Below are 17543 nucleotides of genomic sequence, written 5' to 3' on the forward strand. Positions count from 1 at the left end.
TCTCGTCTCGTATAATTCTGAAATTATACGCAAAAATAAAATATATAAAATAGACAAACTTGTGACCGATTTTCACTGCAATATGTTCTCCACTCCCCTGGGGCCTATTGAAAATACCCTACCGATATATTGGTCGGGCCCTAGATGAAAAAAAAAATCATTCAGCCCTACAGCCAGAAATAAATGATTTTAAAAAATGGGGCTCTGTACAGACCAATACGTATTGTTCAACGTTCAATATTTTGACCCTCAATGGTTAAAACGTCTGAAAATAATTAATCTCTTCATCTCATCACCTCCAGCAGTGGAGTAGCCTATAAAAACAACAAACGGTGCGGTGACCCTTAGGGATACTCTGGATTTAAAATAGAGCTAAAACAAAGGTGAACTTCAATCAAAGGGAAGTCTATTTAAAGGATATTTTGCATTAAAAATGCATGGATTTAAGGATATTTCAACTATATTTTAAACACGAAACATCGTTTTTTCTGATAAATAGCAGTTTTAACTGACTGTTAAGATAATAATTTACACCCTTGAGGTAGGGGGTGCCGCACATAGGTGCCGCAGCAGCAAGACGAAAAGGTTGGGAACCACTGGACTAGATAAGAAAAAGCACCGACAGGGGGCAGTGTGGCCATGGCTCAATCTTTAGCACCTCCCTTCAATCCATGCTTCTGATGATGCATTCATGATAACTCAAAAACTGTAAAAGTCCATCGTTATCGTCACAGTCTGCGCATTTTTTCTTATTAATTATGCCCAGGTACCATCACTTTCAGTGCATTTTATCAAAGCTTTCAAAGCTTTCAAAAACAGGATATTAAAAATTAAATCACACTGTCAATGATACGTTGCAATCATAGACTTGTGTTTGCGATACATGAACATACAACCTTAGTTAATGTCAGAAATGTGTCGCGTTTTATTTTTGCGTTCGAGATTTTCACGGACTTTCTCTCGTACCACTGAACGCCTCGTGTCTTGGTCCACTCCGAAGCCGCGCCCCTCGTTCCTCGTCGGTCGTTCGTAGTGAAATGTGGGCATATATAAAGAAAACACCATGTGAAGATTGAAAACGGCGACAAAAAGAACTCTTAGACTGAAGTGTACGGGTGAGGACTGTGGTTGTCTCACCGGGACCGCGGGAGTTGGCGGGGGTTGACTGAAAGTGGATGGAAATAATAGGCAGAGGAGCAGCACACTTTGACCCACGGTAGGTCGGTCCTGTCTGTCTGGGGCAGTGTGCGTTGTGTCCGCGGCATAAGGAGCGGAGAGTGGGGCCACTCAGATGTCTGCCTCTCCGAGAGAAGTTTGGTTTGTTAACAATTACACTGTAGGTCATCAAAAATGCTAGTTTATGATACGATTTCATTGAGTGATTGCACGAGCCAAGTTACACCGTGCTACCATTTATGTATGGTGAAAAAATATCCAGATGTTATTAAATGAAATTAATTTCTTAGGGTAAGTAGCACCGATTGACACAAACACTATGCCAACATGCCAGTCAGTGCTAGATTGTTATTTTGACTTGTTACTTTTTTGCTCTGTCCACTTGGGCCAGATGAGTTAATGAAATCTAGATCTGATTTTATCTGATATACATTCAAAAAATTAAACATTGCCCAATGCCAATCACCTAGGTCAAGTTGTGTTATGCTTTTGTTGTATTTCATAGATTAATCAAACATAACATTTGAGATACTACAGCGACATTGACCTCGAACAAAAAAAATAAATGATGATTCACACATTGTTATCAAAAATAAACTTCGTCGTTATCCACAAGGCTGACGAGTTGATATCACATGTGTGGTATATATGGTTTCCTGTATTCTTAAAATATAAACGATTTCAAAAGAAATTCAAGAAAAAGGAAGTGTATTTTCAGTGTATTACGGTGTAACTAGCCCTGGCCACTTTAACCAACTAGCACATAATGTTGTTACTGTGCCAATATCTTTTAAGGATAATTTCACCAACTTTTGGGTTTCCCCACATCTGTTTGATATTCAGTAGCTCAATATTTTGTCAAGTTGACATACTTGGCCACAAGGTCCAAAGCCGCCTTGTGATTACGGTAATTTCCAGATGTTGAATCGCCCTTAGGTGTGTAGGTCCACTGCACTTCAGCCTTCACATGACAGCCAGTAGCAGGGGAGCAGGAGCCCCTTTTATGGCCAAGAATGTGGATAAAGCACCATGCCAGTGGTGGGATTATAACAGGAAAAGAAAACAGGCCATATGTGTCAAAATAAACTTCTGGATCAGAGTATTTGTTATATTAGTTGTAAATTGACCACATGGTTCACATAAGTGAGTCTTTGTTACTCAGTTCTTACTGCGTCAAAGTGCATTGTGTTCTCTGGCTGAAGTGATGATGACCATTGCCTTGACAAGACAATGGTCATTTGTGAGATGGGGCATTATTTGAGAGCAAGAACGTGATCTATGCACATGCAAACAAACACCCTATAAAACATCAGAATATTTTTTTATAAAACCTAAACTTCTATAAAATACTTGCAATGTGTGTCCTTTCTATTTGACGACATGAGACGGCAAAGAAGCACATGATGTTTTGATGTAAAAGCGCTTTCAAAGCCCCTTTTCTGCTGTGTCATTTCCTTCAGTCCGATGTGCAGGTGATCTAATATGACCTCTGTCTGTGTCCACTGTTGGAGGGTTCATGATTTCACATTCTCCATTTGTGAAAATATCAAACCCTGGCACCGTCCTACAACCTCCCCGCTGTAATTGGTGCCACCTGTTTCAGCTTTGTTTACATAGTTTGGAGTACACAGTGATTGAGTACTCTCGGCTCTGTATGTGTTACCATGGACAAGAGTAGCCAGCCACCAGTGTCACTGTATCCAATTGAGAACAGCCTGGAGATAAGTGGCCTGCTTTTGGAGGAAGTAGATTAATTGTGTGTTTAACAACTCCCAGGACTGCTAGCTGGAGGTACTGCAGCGGGATGCTTCAACAGTGTTTTTGTGTTTCCCAAGAGTCAGCTCTTTTTTTCCTTTTTGCCTCCGAGTGTTTTCCTTTCTTTTAGTGTCTTCTTCCTGCTTTAAACGTAACCATTTTTCTTGCAAAGTTCACTTAGTATTGTTCATTTACTTACTATACCTACTTCTCTAGGTGGCAGGCAGACACATAGACCATGCCGACGAGCGATGGCCAAGGCAGATACCCAGTTTTTGTGGCACCGCCTCCTGGCACCCACCCGAGGTCACCTGGTTATGTGCCCGGGCGTGTGGCACCGGTCCGGTCACCACCACCGGCCAAGGCTCCTCCACCTCCACCGATAAAACCTCATGGCCCGCCCCCACAAAGACAAGTACCCCGCAGTCAATCCGAGGAGAAACATCAAAGGGAGCGCGCCCAGAGTCTGCAGAGAAGAAAGAACACACTCATTTGTTTTGGGGCGTCCATGTGCACTTTCCTTCTGTCGCTTATTCTCATCTTTAGCCTCTCAACGCATGATGTTCTGGACGGTAAGCTTCACTGAAAGTAAAAAAAAATACTTTTGATGACATATACAGCAGTGCTCAGAGCCTGATCCAAAGTATTCTTTACAGTCTAAAGGGATATTTCAGGATTTTTGACATAGGGCCTCATTTCCTAGTTATCCAGAGTGTTGTTGATTTCTGGAGATTTTTTTTTAAATTCATGCAGTCCTTATATTTGAAGAGTTTAGTGGTGCTAGGCTAGTGCTAGGCTATCACATGTCTATGGTAACTAGTAGCCTGCATTAAAAACAGTCTAACCCAAGCACAGTGCACCTGAGGAAAATCCCTTATAACACCAGGTTACCGATATACATGTCTGTCTTGACTGAATGATATTTGAAATATAACCATTTGGCATTTAAAATAACTCATATTTTAGCAGCATTAGCTTCCTGGTTGTAAGATATGCAGCGGCGGAGTGATCTGCTAGGTTACCGGATCTACTGTATTACTACACGTTGAATTCACAAAGGAGCTTTCTACAAATCAGAAACAATACAAATCAATTTCTATGGCAACGTTTGGTGGACTACCTGATGATTTTGAAGAGGTTTTTAATGCAGGCTACTAGTTACCATAGACAGCGCGCTAGCCTAGCACCACGAAACTCTTCAAATATAAGGACTGCATGAATTTAAAAAAAAGAATCTCCAGAAATCAACAACACTCTGGATAACTAGGAAATGAGGCCCCATGTCAAAAATACTGAAATATCCCTTTAAAGGATCTACTTTTAGTTTTTCATAATTTTGTCCTCGGCCCATCACAGACATGTGCTGGAAGTGAAACAATTTTCTTTATAATGTTATTATCTGTGTACTTTTCACATTATTTAGTGGAGGAAGACTGACTCATGATGTTTTTGTGCATGTCTTCACAGAAAACTGCCCGGACCATAACCCCTCTCTGAGCAGCTGGAATCCAGGTCATCAACCAGACAAGACCATTGTCGTCAGAAAGGGTCATTTGTTTAGATTGGAGAGCTCTGCCACGTTTCTTTCCCTAACAATCCAATCAGGAGGTATTAAAATGTTTCTGCCAAGTTACACCACTCTAAAAGGGGAAATTGTGTGACTGAGAATTTCAACATCATTAAGGCCTTGTTTGAAGTGGCCCTTGGTTAATAATGGTTGAAACTCTTCCTTGTTGTTTATTACGCAGTGGTTGAGAAATATCTTATCTATGTTTTTAATGTTGAGTTGGGTCATTGCCGAACCCATTCGCAAAGAAGATATTTTTTAGAATGTATTTGCTGTACCACTGTAGATAAACTGTATTATCTATCTACATGATAATACAAAAATATTAAGTTTCTATCTTCTTTCAGGCCGAGTGGTGTTTGCGGACAATCCTGATGGTTCCAAAAACATAACTCTCAGAACTGGGTACATCCTCATTGAAGATGGTGGAGCCCTCCACATTGGTGCTTCCAAATGTCGCTACCGTTCTCGTGCGTCCATCGCTCTCATGGGCCGCTCTGACAGTCAGACTCTCTCCGACGTTCCCGTCTTTGGCCGCAAGTTCATCGGGGTCATGAGTGGTGCAACGCTGGAACTGCACGGCACTGAGAGAATCTCCTGGTCCCTACTAACACGCACCATCCCCGCTTCTGGTCTCGCCACTGGGGGTTATTCTTTTCAACGCAACTTCAGCCGCGGCATTAATCTGCGTGTTGTGGACCAAGACACCTCTGCCGTCCTGGTTTCGGAGCGCTATGACACACATGATTCGCGCAATGACAGCCGGCGGCTCACTCAGCTGCTCCGGGCCCAGCCTGAAGGACGCATCGTGGCACTAGCTGTGGGAGATTCTGCTGTAAAAAGTCTTCTGGAGGAGACTAAGAAGGCGATTGAAGAGAGGCTGGGGAGCAGCTATGTCAATGACCTCAAGTACAGGTAAATAATCTCTCCGCTTTATTGCGGGATCATGTATCATCCGCAGTGCAGTGTTTCTTGTATGCAGTACTTTGCTTCATGTACTGTGATGTTATATTGTGTTTCCATGGGTCGTTCATTCTTTTAAGGACATCTTGGCTTCATGTTCTGTGTCAAAGCCCTTTGAAGTTTTAACTTTGTTATGATCTTTTGTGTGGGCCTTGAGTGCTTATTTATTTTTGATCCCCTGGGACAGATTAAGAATGTTTATGGGATCGTTGTTCTCAAGTTTTGACCCACCTTCTCACTTGCACTGACAAGTGCAGAAATCCTTCTATTTGTTTGAAAGGTCTCCCAAAAGTACATGTAGATATTTCTCTTCCTGTTTTCACTCTGTTATTGCAGAAATGCAGCCAGGACAGGAAACGCACACCGGATAATGGGGTTATGGACTGGGAGTATCCAGGATTTGTGTGAAATGTGGCATTTCAGTTTATTTTATGGATGATTACTTGACTCTGAGTCTATAAAATAATAAACACACACCTCAGAAATATGTCATGCAGGCCGTGGCTCTGTTAAAACAGAGTCGCAGAACCATATTTATTCCAGTGGTGTTCAGTTATTCACCGTCTTATTTCCAGCTTGGTTCAGTCCTTGGTTGGTGCTGGACTAGATTGTCCGGGATCACATTTCATACCACAGTGCTGCTTCCAAATCCGCACAGTGGTCTTCATATGTAGTGACTTTAGTCCTGATTTTTATTTTTTAAGAAGCTTTTCAAACTTTGAATACTGTTGCATTACTTACATTCTAGAGACAGAAATTTGTCTACACCAAAAACATTGCTGGCTAAACATTTTACTTTTTGTTTTTTGCCAGTGCTCTAAAGAGACCAAACATGTCTATAGATCAGTCAGCAGTGTCATCTGGCCGTCCTGTTCAGTGCCCTCTGTTTTAACCCATCAGCCCTCAAGAGAGCACTTACTCGGATGTCTCTGTTAAGTCTACTATGTAAGAAAGAGGGAAAAACAGAACTGTTCCTCGATAGCCTGGTTGGTAAGGATTCTGCATATGAATGTCAGACACTATTATCCGTGCCATGAGTTTCATGTCAATTATTTGAAAGTCTATCCCAGCCCCATTTTACCATGTTCTGTTAACAAAGCCTATTGGCCAAAAAAACATTGACCTTTAAAAGGTTGAGGAATTATTCATTATCATTAGAAAACATGCAAAAGTGATTGACACTTGCTTTACACCAGATGGATCCTATTTGTGATGCAGTGAACCACTGTATTAACACTTTGTACAAATTCACAGCTCATAAAATGCCCTGTGCACTGTGTGAACATGGAGTTTGCCAACATTGTAATTTATTTCACACATTGGTCTAAACATGCAGCTTAGTGCATACTTTTACTTGCTAGAATTCAAATCTGTAGTTGTGTGCAGACTATTGTTAGTTGTGTGCTGTTATATCAGGAAAGGTCAGAAATGTTGAGGCGTCATTGTGCACTTGAAGGTCATAGCATAGTCTAAAATAATGCTTTGAAAACATGCGTTTGTCATTTTACAATGGGTCCCTGTGAGGCTTGTTTGCTGTTTAAGCCTTGAAAAGGAGCATGAATCATTTATGTTAAAAAAGTTTGACATTTAAAATGTCAATGGCCACTTAATCACTGTCACACTCACGCCCTGTCTCTCTTGGCACCAATAGGCCCTTCGTCCATAGCTATAATGTAAAAATCAAGAGTAGTAAAGATTTTGAAGTGTTTTGACACTACTCACTGAACATGAGCGAGAGATAAGCAGAAATCTTGTTAAATGCTCATTTTAGTGAAATACTTTCTCACCTATCAAGAACATGTAATTGAGAAGGGAAGTTGTTGCTCTTTCTTAACACGTTTGTGAAACCTGTTAAGATTGTATGTGTAATCATTTAGCAATGGTTTTGCTTGTAGTTACCTGTCCATTCATTTTGTATTTGCAGGCAGGCGTGGGCCCTGGTTTCAGTGGTTGGTGGTGGCAACGCTTCTTGTTCAGAAGATGTTAAGGAACATGAAAACCATGACACTGGTGGCAAGGCTTGGGCAAGACGCAACTTCACAACCGTCAATGGAGTTGGCTTCTCTGTCAGCGCCTACAGCGAATGGAAAAATGGTGCAAATAAAAAAAATACAACATCAGAATGGTCAAAACTTCTTCATTCAGATTATCATGTATTCTGTTTTATCCAGGTTTTCCCATCTCTGGCTTCCAGATTGATGCAGCTGACCAGGTTGTGTTAAATCTACAGGATCAGGTTCAGAAAAGTTGGAAATCTGGAGACCAGGTGGTAGTGGCCAGTACGGACTACTCCATGTACCAGGCGGAGGAGTTCACCCTGTTACCCTGCCCTCAGTGCAGCAGCAGACAGGTCCGAATACAAGGTGAGAGAGAGATCTTTCCACTCACATCGACTATTGACTACTTAATAGTTTCTTCAGTTTTCCATTGTTTTTCCATTTATGTCTATGATTATTGAAACATGTTTCGGGGGAAAAGTCTCTCAATGAATTCACTGGTTCATTCATTCCATTACATGCTTGAGGTTACTCCTATCCACATCCATTTTGCCTCCTGATCTCACAGTTTTTGTCAACAGATGGCAACTCCCTTTCTCCACAGATGGGTGTATTGTATCCTTTTTTTCATTAGCTTGAGAACTATTCAACTTTTGTGTCTCTTCAAGGGAGTGGAACTTCCTCCTTTGCAAAATCTTTATTTTATTTTTATATTTCCAGCGTAATTGCTTGCGTCTGTTGTTTGTGTCTGTAATGTTGATTTAACAGCACACATTTAGTTTAAACCATTAGTTAAGCTATATTTTAACAAACATGTCAAAATTGGTCATGTCAAGTTGTATTGAGGCATGTTTTCATTCTAGGGAATTGAGTAATGTTATATAAAATATGTTTGCCTTCTAGGAAAGCCACAGTATAGCCATGTGGGAGAGATCTTCGATGGCATCGATATGCGCGCTGAGGTGGCTCTACTCTCCAGAAATGTTATCATCTATGGAGAAATGGAAAACGTCTGTTACGGAGACAACAAGTGCCAATTCTTTAACCATGATACATTTGGAGGCCACATAAAGGTTTGTTCAGTGCTTCAATACTACGCAAGATAAAACATGAATTCTTATGTTTTGGTGAGTCTGTTTTAACTGAATGTTAGTACAAATGGCTAAACTTCAAAAAGAGTGGTGCAATTTAGATGACTTCATTTAATTTTCCGTCAAATGTACATTGTGATGTTTAGCAGAGAGAAAAGAGGGAAATCAGGGCAGTGGGTGAGCGATTGGCCAATATCTACTTAACAGGAACCAGACTGTGTGGGTTATGCCATATGCACATAAATGCCTCCTAGTGAGCTGTGTACAGTAGAAATCAAAGTTATCCTGTCATTTTATTGGCTCGCTTGTGCGCATTATGTGTGTATTTCTTTTCTATGTCTGAAGATAAATGGTTTAGTGGTTTTATTTTAGAATTGGGTAAATTTTGAGCGGCTGACTCATTTTTGTTCATTGCCAAACCGACTGCGGCTCATAATCCACAGAGGATTTAGGGAATTCGTTCTCAGCCCATGCACAGTATACTTTGGAAATAATGACTTTCGTAGTAGTTCTGTTGTAGCTATCGATATTCAGAGTACAGTTTTTGTAATACTTTGTCATATTTCTACAACAGATCCTTGGTAACTTTTCTTCAGTACACATCTCTCATGTGGAGCTGAAGAACATGGGCCAGCAGCGAGAGACCGGCCGTTACCCACTGCATTTCCACTTGTGCGGGGACGTGGACCGGAGAGGAGGCTACCGGGAGCCCACCTATGTGGACGGTCTCTCGATACACCACTCTTTCTCACGCTGCCTCGCTGTTCATGCCACCAACGGTTTGCTGGTTAGTAATGTTAGAGGATAACATTAAATCGCTATTAATCATACTGAGTCAAGGCTATGACAGAGATAGTACGACTATCTCTGTCATAGCCTTGACTCAGTATGATAAATAGCGATTTGATGTTATCCTCTAACAAGTAGTGTGTCTCTACTGTTTTATTGTTTGTTGTTTTACATTATTAAAAGTATTGTGGTATTCAAGCTGGCAATCTTCATAATAAACCTCCAATGTGGGTGTAAACATTTGCATGTTTAATAACCACTAAAGATCATTACTAATAGAAATTTAATAACCTTGACCATTGTTGTTGTTTGCATTTGTATCTAAACTCTCTCACGACACAGAGCCGTGACAGGCCAAGTACTGTCCTTGGAAAGCCTTAATCTTCCAAACATCCTTCCTAAATCCATTGTTGAGGTGTGATTCATCCACTCTCGGATAACATTGTTTCAAACTGATGACTTTTGCGGTTCCTGTTCTGCTTTTCCCTCTGTTTTGGGGCTTGTGATGCTGTAGCGCTTATATTAAAAAAATGTTTTTAAACATTTTAAAGTAAACATTATAGTGAAGTTTAAAATTGCTTTCAGGATGTTTTCATATTTGTAACTTCATCTTCTTTTCTATAGGTGAAAAACACAGTGGGTTATGACACTTTGGGTCACTGTTTCTTCCTGGAGGACGGTATTGAACAACGAAACACTTTCTACCATAACCTTGGCATGTTAACACGACCTGGGACCCTGCTACCCACCGACCGCAATGAGACACTTTGCACAAGCATGCGGGACAGAGTCTATAAGGGCTATACTCCATCCTCCAGCACTGAGTGCAAGTATGTCATTACAAAATACACATCATTCTAGTGGCCAATTGTCTTGTGAACTATATTGTTTTCAGTATTACAGATATAAATAAACATTTTTAATATTGTTTATTTGATTGGGGCAGCATATGTTTATGAATACATTGTGATTTTGTGACGGCTAAAGGGTATCCAAATAAATTAACATAAAAACTCTTTTAGAAAAACATTTACCATGATCATAACATTTGCCTGAACATCTGCAGTAAACTCAGTGCTTTAACTTTGTTTATATTTGCTTGGCTTCCTTTGATGGTTGTGTTGTTGTTAATGTAAATGCTCCTAAATCTGTGGACTACACTTATAATATTGGTTTTCATCAGTCACAAATCAAGAGGATCCCCCCCTTATAGCTTTCTAACTTTGTGTCCTGGGGTCTTTTACAGAGCGGTTTCGACATTCTGGATTGCCAACCCAAACAATAACCTTATCAGCAATGCAGCTGCTGGTTCACAGGTAATAAAACATGGAGTTACAAATAATGCATTGTTGGAATGGACAAAATGACAAAGAAGAGCCATGTAATGTTGAGTAAGCTGCATGTTCTGTGCACAAGTTTCTGCATCATTAAAATGGGATTTAACTTTGGAGTTGGTTTTATGTGTTTAATTTTAGTTTTGACAGTGGGGAGGGATCTGGCTGAGCTTATTATTAGGTGGGGTATTTGTAAGGTATTTGGTTGTCTGCAGGTAATAACTAAAGAATTAGACTTTTATGAGCCATTAAGCTTCTACCTTTGGTAATTTTAATCCCTTGTTGTTTCAGGATGCTGGCATTTGGTTTGTGTTCCACAGCACTTCCACCGGTGATTCTCATGGACTGGTACCAGAAACCAAAGCAGAGCTTACTCCTCTGGGTATTTTCTACAACAATCGTGTACACTCCAATTTCAAGGTATGCTTTTTGTTGATTTACATATAGCAACAGTTACAAATCATTAGTTGTCATATGAACCGCCTAAACGTGTGTAGTTTCACAATTTACCTAAATCCTTAGCCATTTCCCCTTGTGTTTACTTCTAAGCTAGTATTCTAGCTCACTCACACATCTGGGTTGTATAATAGTAGCTTGTAGTGCTTTGACAGACGTCAGACAGGTACACTGTAAGGTCTTTGTCCAGTCAGACCTGCCCTGAGTGAAAGCTATAACCAGCATTTACCACTGGACCAACTCAGCGCACAGGGTTCAGTACATACAACTCATGCATGCGCTATTTATGTACTATTTATGTTATACCTTGAATGCAGTAATATCCCTTGTATAACATTAATTCTGTACCTATGCTAGTTTAAGGTTTAAATTTAGTTTGTTTATTAGTGCCTCTCACCCCAAAATAAACTGGTCATTATGTACATACAGTATAGTAACACACTTGTCCTCCATGCATAGTATTGAGAAGATTTTGGTGCTATTTCCTTGTAGGCTGGTCTTTTCATTGATAAAGGAGTGAAGACAACCAATGCTAGTGCTGCTGATCCCAGGGAATATCTCTGTCTCGACAACAATGCCAGGTTTGTATAATGTACATTGAGTTCACTTTACCTTTAACTGAGTACTTGAGTATCCCACATGCTGTTTAGATTGGCTTTCAGGATGATTAAGCATTTCCACCGTTTTATGTTGCAGTTGGTAAATATTTAGGTATTTGTGGTTTACTAATGTATTTATGTACGCCACTGCCAATAACCGTAAATAAATCAAGCAATAGTTAAATTCCTCTGGAAAGATATTCCCATTGACCAGGCTTGTGACTTCTGTACTAGAAGCTCCTTCGGGTTTGTGTTGACAGAAAAAACAGGGCTTCACAGATAGAGTTTCCAGTATTCGGCACCTTACCCAAACATTGCTCTGCGCTAGATGGAAAAAATCTTACGTGTCCACTGAGACTGCTGACCGTGCACTGTGTGTGACTGTGCAGTTAGTATGAGGAGCATGAGAGAAAGGTTGCTCACTGGATAGTTACTTTTTACAGGTTTCGTCCGCATGAAGATGCAGATCCTAGTCGCCCGCGGGTGTCTGCTGTAATTGATACGCTAATCTCCTTCAAGAACAATGACTTGGGCGCATGGGTCAGAGGTGGTGACATTGTCATTCAGAACTCTGGGTAAGACACCTCACAAGATCTTCTTTTCTGTGTCCCATGGAGCATGTTTTTGATTATTGTTATTGTTATTATTATTATTATTATTATTATTATTATTATTATTATTGATGATGATGTATTTGTGTCCTATGTACAGCTTTGCAGACAATGGAGTTGGACTCTCCTTTGCCAGGTAAAAACTGGACAAGGTTTATATTTATTGTCTGAATGATATTGATATTATTTTAATATTTTACAGTGATGGAAGTTACCCTAAGGATGAAGGCTCCAGTCAAGAGGTGACACAGTCCCTGTTTGTTGGCGAAAGTCGAAATAGGGGAACCAATGGGGGTCAGAATAAATACTGGGGCCAAGGAGGAGTGGATGGAAAAATGAGGACACTACCCAGAAACAGGTGAGAGCAGACAGCAATAAGTAAAACCATTTGAAATAGAAAATTGAAAATGAAACAAATTTTGTGGCTGCCAAAAAGGATTTGTCAAAAGTGCTATTATGCATACTTTATTTTTGTTCATCGTTCCCACCACAGGGTCTGGTTTTACAGATCATTACTTTCCTCTTGAGATTTGGTGTTTTTAGTTCAGCATCACAGCTTTAGAGTAGATTTTGAACTTCCTTGTTTGTGTCATCACTTTATTAGAAACATGTGAGTGTACAATAGCCTACAGTTTTCACCCGTTAAGGTACAACGTTTTCTTTGCACCTAGTATATTGTAACATTATGGACCTCACTGTAAATGCATTTTTAAATGGCATAATCAAAGACTGTTGTTGCTCTTTTTCAGAACGTTTCCTATACGGGGGTTCCAGATTTATGATGGCCCTGTAAGGCTCACGCAGAGCACTTTTCGGGGCTTTGTGCCCACAACTGAGCGCTTCACCAGTGCAGTGGGATTCAACCTCAAGAACACTTGGCAGCTCACTCCTCGCAACAACCTGTCCCAGCTGGCGTTTCACAGCACTGTAAGCATGCATGTAATTTGTTGTAGCTACTCCCTAGATAATCTTTTGTGGATAGGATTTCTTGTATTACCACACTACAATACAATAATGTGTTAAAAATAAAAGCAGTCAAGAGATACTGAGGTAGCATTTTGTTGCACTTTGGTCAGGGATAGTGTGAGGGTCACAGTTGTGGGTAACACACTGAGGCCCTCTAGTGACCGTACCATGTACTGTAAACATCTAATGCACTTTTTTTTGTGTGTGAAATGAAATCTATTTTTCTGTGATGTTACCTTTTGTTACCTTTTTCCTCAGGTGAGTCTGCGAGCATTCTTCGGGCGCCCAGGCCAGTGGTTTGAAGAAAATGATCTGGATGGAGACAAGAACTCCATCTTTCACGATGTGGACGGTTCAGTAACCGGCTACAGAGACACATACATGGGAAGAGCAGACAACTACATAATCCAGCATCCTGCTTGCATCAGTACTCCGCAGTGGAACGGGGTGATTTGTAGTGGTCGATACTCTCAGGTGCAGTGGCCATCAGACCTGCAGCATGTTCCTGGATGAATGTGTCTTGTGACCTGTGTGCATGTTTCTCAGGTGTATATACAAACTCAGGGAGCCCCGAGCCTTATCTTGTCCATCAGCCGTGATGAATATCCAAATTCTCCTCTAATACTGAGAGGCATCAACAGCCAGGGGGCACTGTCACAGCAATACCAACCTGTGCTGATGATGGGAAAGAGCTACACGCTGCACTGGAGCGGACCTGCTCCGAGAGAGGTGGTGCTGTCTCTGATCAACTTTGACAAGTGAGTTAATGAAGCCTTTGATGTCTCAGCCTGAGCAGGGTGCAGGAATATTCAAAGATAATATGAACACAATCGATTGTTTATTTGTTTTATAGAGATGACTGGGTTCTTATGGGTCTGTGCTATCAACCTGACACAGCGTTTCAGATTATGGCTGACCTCAACGACAGACAAAGCAACACATTTGATGAGCTTACCGACTATGGCACAGTATCATCACTTGAGGAGCTTCAAAAGAGGCTAACAGAAAGAAAATATTTCTTTGATCAAAGTGCGGGGTCAGTACATTTCATTTGAGACTTGAGTGTAAAACATTTATTTTTGCTTCATGTAAATGTTTCCATTTTCTCCAATGTATGTAGGTTGTTATGGCTATACCTTCGCGCCCGACACAGCAGAGATGGCCACAGCTACTGCTCGGTCAAAGGCTGTGAAAGAGTAAAAGTACTGGCCACATCAACCTCCAAACAGACTTGTAACTGTACAACCAAAGCCTACCCCAAGTATGCAAAGCCACCCTCTGCTACTGTGCCCATGCCAGCCCCAAATACTCAGCCATGCCAAAACTGTGGTGCTAAACAGGTAGCTGCTGTTCAGTGCAGTACAGTTAATAAAGTGTAGCTTTCTCACACACACTTTCAACATTTGTCCTTTCTGGATCTTAGGCTGTATTCTCCAGTGAGCCATGGGCAGCCTATCTCCAGACCCAAATAAAGTCTCTGAGCAGCAGGGAGCAACAAATGGGGGACAATAGCTCTTTTATCACAGTAAGCAGCCCCGGTCACTTGTAATAAAAATCAGTCATGTTTGGTTTGCCTGGAACATTTCAGGATCTTTGGATTTAATCCGTGTCAACATTTATTCATGTAACCTGCCAGGTGAATGAAGTGACCATGCCCTTCTCTCGGTCTGGCTATTTTGTGGTTTCGGTGGATGCCTGTTCCGGAAAAGTCATCAAGACTACACTGTTTGAAAGCATGAATACTAAGATGGAACAGTATCTAAAAACGGGAATACCAAAGAGGTAAAGAGAAGATCTTCACCTGTGTTATTTATTAGTGTGAACAGAGCCATAATGTGCTGTTGTCTCTTCAGGTTTATCGTGCTTTTGGCTACAAGAGGACAATTAGATGACATGGCCAGTCTAGCACAACATCTAGTTTCCTTTGGTTTGGCTAAAGCTGCTGATCTTCACAATAAAGGTGTGGGATCTTTCATACTGTTATTATAGGGATATTTCAGGATTTTTGACATAGGGCCTAGTTTCCTAGTGATCCAGAGGGTTGTTGATACCTGGCGATATATATATATATATTTAATTCATGCAGTCCTTATATTTGAAGAGTTTAGTGGTGCTAGGCTAGTGCATGTCTATGGTAACAAGTAGCCTGCATTAAAAACGGTCTGACCCAAACAAGCACAGTGTACCTGCGGCAAATCACTTATAACACCAGACTACCGATATAAATGTCTGTGTTGACTGAATAATTTTTGAAATATAACCATTTTGCATTTAAAAGAACTTATATTTGAGCAGCATCAGCTTCCTAGTTGTAAGCTACGCAACGGTGGAGTGAAATGCTGGTTACCGGATCTACAGTAGTTTGTTTACCTGCAGCCGGCATTACTACACATGGAATTCACAAAGGAGCTTTCTACAAATCAGATAATGGTAACGTTTGGAGGACTACCCAATGATTTTAATTTGAGTTTTTTAATGCATGCTTCTAGTTACCATAGACATGCACTAGCCTAGCACCACTAAACTCTTCAATTATAAGGACTGCATGAATTAAAAATACATATATATTCTACCGAAATCGACAACACTCTGTATAACTAGGAAATGAGGCCCTATGTCAAAAATCCTGAAATATCCCTTTAAGCTTATTTTATACACATGCTTATTCTTCACTTCTCCACAGAGAGTGTGGCCCTCTGGGCTTTTCAGGGCGGTTCTACGCCTCCTCCATGGGTTTCCTTTCAGGCCAGTCAGGGCGATGAGTTCCTGGGGGTACAGGAGCGCTACCTGCCTCTGGCTTTGGAGACCTATGGATGTCCACAGCCTGGAGCCCCAGCACGCAAAGACCTGGAGCTGCTCAAAAAAGCCACAGGAATTCAATGACCAATGTGAACTACAAAAATACTGTTGCACAAAACTACGCAAAAACACAACCAGCTGATGAATGTGAACCATTTATTTATTATTGAACAGATTATGTTTACCATTTCAAGAGGGAGGTTTGTAAAAAGGATTTTTTTTGTGTTGTGATTGAGTGTGTGTATCTTCATGTGAGCCTCAGCGCGGATGACTCAATGCACTTTGTGTTTAAGACACAACTTCCCGAAAGAAACCAAAGTAATCCCGTCACGATTTGTGAAGTCATATAAATTCTTCAGTGGTAACCCCACAATCTCTTCAGGCAAAAGTAAATAGTTCATTATGCTTTTCAATGTAAACACCAGTGAAATCCTATCATTTTATTCAGCAGCTTTTTAGATACATAATAAAGTAATTTGTAGTGGATGACTGTAATGCCTTAGGATTGGAACTGGAAACCTTATCGTGCAGCTGCGAGCAGTATGTTTAAGCACCTTTTATGGATTCCTACATGGACTTACTGGATCTTTACATTGTGGCATAGTCTTCATTTATAGTGCTGGCCACATAGATACAGCACTGATGTACACACTTGTTTTTGTTTTAGTTTTCAATTGAGAAGTGAAGAATGTTTAATGTTCGATCTGCCTCAGTCTTTATTTATGTGCCAACCATATCATGTATTATAATATAATGTAATTATGCAGGAAAGGCTTGCAGTTCAAACACAACCTGTATATTATCTTAAGTGCTTTCGGTGCCTTCACGTGCGTAATGTTGTAGTGTGTCCGGATGTGAGCAGGGCTCCCCCACTGAGCAGTTATTCCTACCACATGTGTCTAACTGGAGTAGTCTGAATGTCAGTCAGCAGTTCCTCTGGAGGACAGTGACCCTTTTGCCTTATAACCACTCTACTGTTACACCAAGCAAATCAGATCCAGTCCAAAGATGTGATTCTGTGGTGTTTCTAAATGTTCAACTCAAATGTGCTTTGTAAATATTGTTTTTCCCAGATTCAGAGGCATTATGAGAAGGTGTCAGTGATGTGTATAGTTATGCTATGAACGTTTTGCATTTGCCAGTTCAATAAATATTCTTGTGGAATTAAGTGTAAAATGTATTTGAAAAAGATCACTAATGTCCTGTCACCACTTGGGGGCAGCCTAGTATCCTGGTTGGCCTGGTTGGCCTTCCATATTTCATGCTTTTAATCTTTGAGTCTGATAAATAATGTAAGAAGCCACTGAAGCAAATCTGCACTTAAGACTTTTAAAGATCTTAAAACATGCATGTCACCTTAACTGGCCCAGAATTAAATAAAATCCTGGCTGTACAAATATTCATAATTGTAATTCAGCTGGCAAGTGGCCAAAACGATTA

At 40.6% G+C, this 17543-nt stretch overlaps 1 protein-coding gene across 1 annotated transcript; it reads left to right on the top strand.

The window, feature by feature from the left end:
• The first annotated feature begins 999 nt into the window (after window positions 1–999).
• Window positions 1000–17250, top strand: cemip2 (cell migration inducing hyaluronidase 2). Its single transcript, XM_079575694.1, has 24 exons — window positions 1000–1216; window positions 3148–3503; window positions 4399–4539; window positions 4846–5413; window positions 7386–7555; window positions 7633–7824; window positions 8362–8531; window positions 9124–9336; window positions 9963–10168; window positions 10585–10654; window positions 10964–11092; window positions 11621–11709; window positions 12171–12302; window positions 12439–12474; window positions 12541–12696; window positions 13088–13265; window positions 13563–13778; window positions 13851–14062; window positions 14158–14340; window positions 14425–14644; window positions 14728–14829; window positions 14941–15086; window positions 15158–15264; window positions 15988–17250. The coding sequence occupies exons 2-24, from the start codon at window positions 3170–3172 to the stop codon at window positions 16185–16187; spliced, it is 4170 nt and encodes a 1389-aa protein (XP_079431820.1). The 5' UTR covers window positions 1000–1216; window positions 3148–3169; the 3' UTR covers window positions 16188–17250.
• The last annotated feature ends 293 nt before the right edge of the window (window positions 17251–17543 follow it).

The sequence above is a fragment of the Gobius niger genome (genome assembly GCF_951799975.1).
Source record: "Gobius niger genome assembly, chromosome: 1".
In the NCBI taxonomy this organism is placed as follows: Eukaryota; Metazoa; Chordata; class Actinopteri; order Gobiiformes; family Gobiidae; genus Gobius; species Gobius niger.

Bases quoted from the DNA above. Each gene is read 5' to 3' on its own strand.
- cemip2 (XM_079575694.1), top strand. From the start codon at position 3,170: ATGCCGACGAGCGATGGCCAAGGCAGATACCCAGTTTTTGTGGCACCG. The intron at 11,093-11,620 runs GTATGCTTTTTG...ATTTCCTTGTAG, and splicing joins GTGTACACTCCAATTTCAAG to GCTGGTCTTTTCATTGATAA. The intron at 14,830-14,940 runs GTAAGCAGCCCC...GTAACCTGCCAG, and splicing joins ACAATAGCTCTTTTATCACA to GTGAATGAAGTGACCATGCC.